General features: G+C 33.8%; 1 protein-coding gene across 1 annotated transcript in view; it reads right to left on the reverse strand.

The window, feature by feature from the left end:
* Positions 1–2429: 2429 nt before the first annotated feature.
* The window catches only part of LRCH2 (leucine rich repeats and calponin homology domain containing 2), an 86536-nt gene continuing 81328 nt past the window's right edge, over positions 2430–7637 (reverse strand). The window contains exon 21 of the mRNA XM_007109104.3: positions 2430–2820. Coding sequence (XP_007109166.2) covers positions 2701–2820 — 120 coding nt within the window. The 3' untranslated portion in view covers positions 2430–2700. The remainder of the gene's footprint in view (positions 2821–7637) is intronic.

The following is a 7637-nucleotide window of genomic DNA, read 5'->3' on the forward strand; positions in this document are numbered from 1 at the left end:
AAATGAATGCTGTGATGTTAAGAGAAGAGGTAGAAAGGGAGAAAAGAAATCTCAGACTTTAATTTTTTCGTTCAACTTTATCCACAGTTTGCATCAGTAATATACATTTAGTGTTCCATTTATTTTTAAATGCATCAGAAAATCAATCATGATAGATCTGTGACCAATACAAACATTTCTGAATTCTTCAAAAAATTCAGTTAGAAAAGTCAATAAACTAGCATTCTGTAAAGATAATTATTAAACAAATGGTAATGTATTTTTACTCCTTATTTCAATTCTAACATATCTGACATCACCTCTTTCTTGTGCGATACAGGAATAAAATTTAGCAGAAGCAGCTATCTACTGCATGTTTTAGGTTCTAATAAAATATTTTAGTTTGATTATTTAACCTTCTTCAAATCACAAATGCAATTCAAATAAGGTAATTATTCTTAATTCAATAACTGATGAAGTAAATATATAATAACCATAAAGACCATTTAGAACAATTTTACACTTACTCAAAAATACTAAAAGAAATATATCAGAGCCTTGGTATAATGTGTGCTTGGGGACTATGCTGTGAAACTGCCATAGAGGTGATGTTGCCTTTTGCCACTACAGTAAATAAACTGCCATAGTATGGACCTCAGATAGACCCATCTTAAATGGAATTTTGCTTTGCAGTAAAGAATGCTACAAAGGTTCTGGTGTATTTTCTCTTTAAAGTAATAATTAATTGACAAGTAAGTGAAATGCAATAAGGAAATGGCCTATAATTTCACTAATATTTCAATGATATGAAACATGAAAATACTTGTAAAAAAATTAACATCTAGATTGATTAACAAGAGGAATCCTACAGCATGATAACTATGAAAGCAGTATGAATGATTGCTGTAGCTTTTAATGATCACTTTATTTGTAACATTGTCAAATTTTTACATTAAAAACTAACAACTAAGGTATTTGTCATTTCTTACCTTTATTACCCAAGTTTTCACTAGAGAGATTGATTATGTCAATGCCGTTTTTTAAGATCCAACTGAAAAATAATAACTAATTAGCTCAAATATTTAAAGTAATAAATTACTAATAATTTAATTTTTAAACCTTTTAGTCATAAGAAGCTTTAATTCTTTAAAAGCTTCAATTTGACCCTTGGGGAATGTAAAGAACACATCTGTATCCTAAAGCCAAAACTTAATTATATGGCTTCATGCCGACTGATCAAAAAAAGTAGAGTTGTTCCTAAACCAACCCTTACTATACCATTTGGCACAATAGTTTTTATCTTTTACATATACCTTTGAAATACCCAGGCTAACATTTTTAGTAAGTTGCATCCATATTAAGAGGTAACGAGTGCAAATAATCACATATTTAAGATATGATACTTGCTTGACTACTACAAAAGTAATTATACTAAGGTTTTTCTATAGCAAACTGAGTTATTCATCACAGTAATGGTTTTGAAAAATTCCTGCACTACTACCAACGCAAATTTATCCATCTCTAAATTAAACAAGGACTTTATGTAACAGTATACTTATGAAAAGATTTATAGAATGGTTTGTGTTCATTTTAACATCATGTTGAAGATCAATTAAGATTTACAGGATCCACAAATGGACATATTTTCTAATAAAAACCTATTCCTCAATTGCTGCTCTCTGAATATGAATGTAATGAAAGGCAGCACACTGATGTAATAACATTCCTGAAAGTCAAGATATAAATCCAAACTTTGGCAGTTTTATCAAAATGTCCTTGACAATTAATTACTCTGCTAATTTGCAAAAACCTTACTGCTTTGTGTAACATTTTCAATACAGAAATAAAATACTCTTCAAATAATACATTTTAAAAGATGATTTAAGTTTTGCAAAATTAAATAGCATAAATTAAGCATATTAACATTGTTTTTCTGACAACATGAATAACCAATTTACGAAAACTGCAATGGACTAAATAAAAAAACACAAATGTCACAATGTGAGGCAAATTTATCCTCACATATTACTGAACTTACAAAATCTACTAAAATATTTTAAAATTCCACTGATTCCATTAATACATAAAAAGAAATTGCAAAAATGCTTAAGACTATATAAGAGTCATCAATTACACAGGCACTTCACATGTAAACAATCTACAGTACAACTGAAAATATTTTGGCACCAACCTATAATACTAAAAGAATTCAATATAAAGCCAGAGTTCTATAATTTCTACTCACTTTTTTTCTAGAAAACTAGGACCAAAGATTGAAGAAATTATGTATAAACTAGAATTACAAGCATATTAAATAACTCAAATATAGAATTGCTTTAAATTGGTAAAAAATGATTACCTTATCCACATGTTCACCAGTATGCTATGATAAAAAAAAATTAAACCTAATGTGATTATTGAATTGAAACCACATTTTAAATTTAGTATTAATCTGATTATTGAAAAATAATCAAGGTTATCAGCTGACTTAGTAAAAAGAGAATTTGAATTTATCAAAAACTCTTATTAAGTTGATCCAGTTTTCCCCCAAAAGAAGTTTGGGCAATGCAAAATTGAATTTTAATGTTTTAACATAATATTTCTTAAACCTAAGGCTTGATCTAATAAAATTATTTTTGATTAGACAACCTTATTCATAAATTTGAGATATTTGAAATCACTTCAAATGAAACTAGACACTAATGACTTTTAAATGTTATATCAAGCCGTAGAAAGCTGAGATGCCTTGGTTGTAGGTAATTCAAGAAGAGCCTGAACTGTGACACCAACTTTCACAAGACCTCTTTCTTCCAAAATATGATGAGGCAAACAGAGTCTTTCCTGAAAAAACAAAACAAATGATATCTGAACATTTGCTTTTTAATAATGTAGCAAAACCTGAAAAAGTCAGGACTGGGTTTTTAAAACATGCTTTTTATGAAACTTCAAGTAAAAAGTACACAATTGTAATTAAATTAAAATCTAATTTTAAAATGTCTGTTTCAATACATTTTTATGGTATGGAATTCTATTTTACAGGTTGTATTTTGACCTGAAGTTGATCTGATCCACACAATAAGCAAATATTTTAAAGTGAGACGGTGGTGCTAAATGTTCCCTAAGCTTTCATGCTACAGCAGAAAGAGCACTACATTTCCAGCCAAGGGATCTAAGGGCCATATGAAGTACTAAAGGTACTAAAATTCCCTGAGACTCTGTTTTTTCATCCTGAAAATGGAACTGTGTGAGAAACAAACAGAGCAGTCTATACACGGAACCACTTTGTAAACTGTTCAGTCCTATACAAAACTAGCCACTCTGGTTCTTTCTATCAGTTCTGAGGTTCCATGGTCTGTGATGTACACAGCACTTCAGTACTTTTTTTTGTCTTAAGATTACTTCCCTCCAGCTTCTAGTGATGTGTTGCTTCTTAGTTCCAATAGTCTAGAATTTAATAAATAACAACTGCCTTCTCTTCTAAGTCATCACGTGTGTCATTTGATCTTCACAACTCTATGAGAAACAGGGTTCAGAGAAAACTTTGCATTAGGTTTCATTAGCCTTCACTGATCCTCTTCTAACAATCTTAATGTTTCCAAACTATATCCTCTCCTTGGTATTCTCAAAGCCTCATCAAAACTACAAGGGTTTTAACTGAAGGTCTGCATGCATGTGCACAACATCAAATAAATTTGGTAGCATTTTTTAAGAAACAATGAAGTCTACTGCTTCAGTTGGGACACTCGCTCATCTCAGGAAAATAAGCTAGTAATGGATACATTGGGTGGCAAACAGACCATCTATAGGTCCTATCTGGTCCATAATTTGTTTTAGTTAGCTACCACAGTGTTTTCCAAATCTAGAAATATTACCTTTTTTTTTTTTTAAATTCAGTGTTTCTAGAAACATTGGAAGCCTTGGCAAGACAGGGCCCTTATTCCCAAATAGTAACAACTATATTTTCCATCCTGATGACTTTCAAATCTTTATTTCCTGCCAAGACCTCTCTATTGAGCTCCAGATACAAATGTCAACTTGATACAGCCAAATGGATATCCAACAGACATATCAAAATCAATATGCCCACAACAGAACTACTTCTTACTAAATTAACTTCTCCTCTGTATTCTATACCTCAGTGAGTAATACACTATTCAATCTCTCTCAACATAAACCTGGGAATCATAATAGTCTCTTTCTTCCTTACTCCCATAAGTCAATCACCAAATACTACTGATAATATCCCATTCATCAAGAGTTCTCAAAAACTATCTTCTCACTCCATTTTCACTGCAATATTTGTTGCCCCCCTAATATTTTGCTTATTTATTCAAAAAACCACTAAAATATATATTAGAAAAGAAAAACAGGTTTCAAATCAATGACCTCAGCTCTCATCTTAGAAACTAGAAAAAGAAAAGCAAATTAAACCAATGGTAAGCATAAAGAAGGAAATAATGAAGATGAGAGAGGAAAACAATAAAATTAAAAAACAGAAAATAATAGCAAAAAAAAAACAATGAAACCAAACATTAGTTCATTGAGAAAATTTTTTTAAATTAATAAATCCCTAGCTAGATTAATCATAAAAAAGAGAGAAAATAAAAGAATTACCAATATCAGGAATAAAAGAAGTGACACCACAAGAGAGCCTACAAATACTAAAATGATAATAAGGGGGACATTATAAACAACATTATAACGATAAGTTTGACAAACTACATGAAATGGACAAATTCTTTGAAAGACACAGTATACCAAAGCTCATAAAAGAAGAAATAGAAAACTAGAATAGCCCTATATCTATTAAAGAAATTGAATTGTAGTTAAAAACTTTCCCACAGGGCTTCCCTGGTGGCGCAGTGGTTGAGAATCTGCCTGCCGATGCAGGGGACACGGTTCGTGCCCCGGTCCGGGAAGATCCCACATGCCACGGAGCGGTTGGGCCCATGAGCCATGGCCGCTGAGCCTATGTGTCCGGAGCCTGTGCTCCGTAACAGGAGAGGCCACAACAGTGAGAGGCCCGCATACCACAAAAAAAACAAACAAATAAACAAAAAAAAACCAACAAAAAAACTTTCCCACAAAGAAAACCCCTTGCCTAGATGGCTTCAAGGTTCAATAATGAATTTGACTAAATATTTAATAAAGAAATAATAGCAATTCTACCCAAAATCTTCAAGAAAAGTGAAGAGCAGGGAATACTTCCTAACATGTTCCATGAGGTCAGCATTACTTGACACCAAAACCAGGCAAAACCATTAAAAGAAAGAAAACAGAAGACTAATAACCCCCCTAACATAGATGCAAAAGGGCTAAACAAAATTTTAGCAAATTGAATCCAACAATATAAAAATAACAACAACAAAATCCATCATGACCAAGTGGGGTTTATCCCAGCAGGCCAGGTTTGAGCTAATATCTGAAAATCAACCAATGTAATTCACAATGTTGTAAAAGAAAAAATATGTTAACTCAGTAGATGTAGAAAAAGCACTTGACAAAATTCAACATCCATTTGTGGTAAGAACTCTCAGCAAACTAGAATCATATATCTCATAAGGAACTTGTATCTGGAATATATAAAGAACTTAATAATAAAAAGGTGACTAATTCAATTAACAAATGAGCACAGGATTTGAAAAGACATTTCTCCAAAGAATATATACAAATAGTCAATAGGCACACAAAAAGATGCCCAACATCATTAATCATTAAGGAAATGCTAATCAAAACCACAATGGGACTTCCCTGGTGGTCCAGCAGTTAAGACTCCGTGCTCCCAGTGCAGGGGGCCCGGGTTCGATCCCCGGTCAGGGAACTAGATCCTGCATGCTGCAACTAAGACCCGGCGCAGCCAAATAAATAAACAAATATTTTTTTACAAAACAAACAAACCCACAATGAGACCACTTCAGACCCATTAGGATGACTAGAATCAAAAAGGTAGACAATAAAAATTGTTGGTGAGGATGCAGAGAAATTAGAACCCTCATACATTGCTGGTGGTAATGTAAATCGGAAAATAACTTAGCAGTTCCTCAGAAAGATAAGCATAGAGCTACCATATAATCCAGCATAGAGCAACCATATAAACTACCATATAACCTAGTTAACTAAGGGAATTAAAACGTTTTCAAACAAAAACGTGTTCATGAATGTTCATAGCAGCATTATTCATAATAAACAATGAGTGGAAACAGCCCTAATATCCATCAACTGATGAATGGTAAACAAACTGTGGTATATACATAGAGCCCTAAAAAATGAAGTAGAGCCATATTTCAGAGATAGAGACTCCAGTTCTAGATCACCAAAATAAAGCAAATATTACAATAAAGTAAGTCACATGAACTTTTGTTTCCTAGTGAATATAAAAGTTATGTTTACATTATACTGTAGTCTATTAGTGTGCAATAATATGTCTTAAAAAAGCCTTAATTAAAAAATACTTTCTTGCTAAAAAATGCTAATCATCATCTGACAATGCAGGGTTGCCACAAACCTTCAATTCGTAAAAAATGCAGTATCTGTGAAGCACAGTAAAGTGAAGTGCAATAAAACTGGGTATGCCTGTACTGCTTTATGCTACAACATGGATGAACCTTGAGAGTATTATACTAAATGAAAGAACCAGACACAAAATACCCCATAACATATGATGTCATTAATATGTGATGTCCAGAATAGGAAAATTCATAGAGATAGAACAGGAGAGGGACTGTTAACAGGTAAGAGGTTACTTTCTGAAGTGATAAAAATATTCTACATTTAGACTGCTGCCCAACTCTGTGACTACACTAAAAACCATTGAATTATACACTTTAAATGGGTGAATTTTATGGTATGTCAATTATAGCTCAATAATAATGTTAAAAAAAGAAAACAATGTGTGTGCCCAATCCCAGGCCTAAAAAAAGATAACTTCAATCCATACTTTTCAACATATATAAAAATTAACTGGACCTGCACGGAAGGGAAGAGGTGGCACATCCAGAGAGGGGCCTCAGGAGTGTGGAGTTCTGGAGTTTTGTGCCGTGTGGATGACAGGCTCTTAGTGCCCCAGCCAGGCATCAGGGCTGTGCCTCTGAGGTGGGAGAGCCAAGTTCAGGACACTGGTCCACAAGAGACCTCCTAGCTCCACGTAATATCAAACGGCGAAGATCTCCGAGATATCTCCATTTCAACACCAAGACCCAGCTCCACTCAAAGACCAGCAAGCTACAGTGCTGGACACCCTATGCCAAACAACTAGCAAGAAAGGAACACAACCCCATCCATTAGCAGAGAGGCTTCCTAAAATCATAATAAGGCCACAGACACCCCAAAACACACCACCAGATGTGGACCTACCCACCAGAAAGACAAGATCCAGCCTCAACCACCAGAACAGGGGCACTAGTCCCCTCCACCAGGAAGCCTACACAACCCACTGAACCAACCTTAGCCACTGGGGACAGACACCAAGAACAAGGGGAAATACGAACCTGCAGCCTGCAAAAAGGAGACCACAAACACAGTAAGTGAAGCAAAATGAGAAGACAGAGAAACACACAGCAGATGAAGGAGCAAGGAAAAAACCCACCAGACCTAACAAATGAAGAGGAAATAGGCAGTCTACCTGAAAAAGAATTCAGAATGATGATAGTAAAGATGAT

The sequence above is a fragment of the Physeter macrocephalus genome, chromosome 21 (genome assembly GCF_002837175.3).
Source record: "Physeter macrocephalus isolate SW-GA chromosome 21, ASM283717v5, whole genome shotgun sequence".
Taxonomy (NCBI): domain Eukaryota; kingdom Metazoa; phylum Chordata; class Mammalia; order Artiodactyla; family Physeteridae; genus Physeter; species Physeter macrocephalus.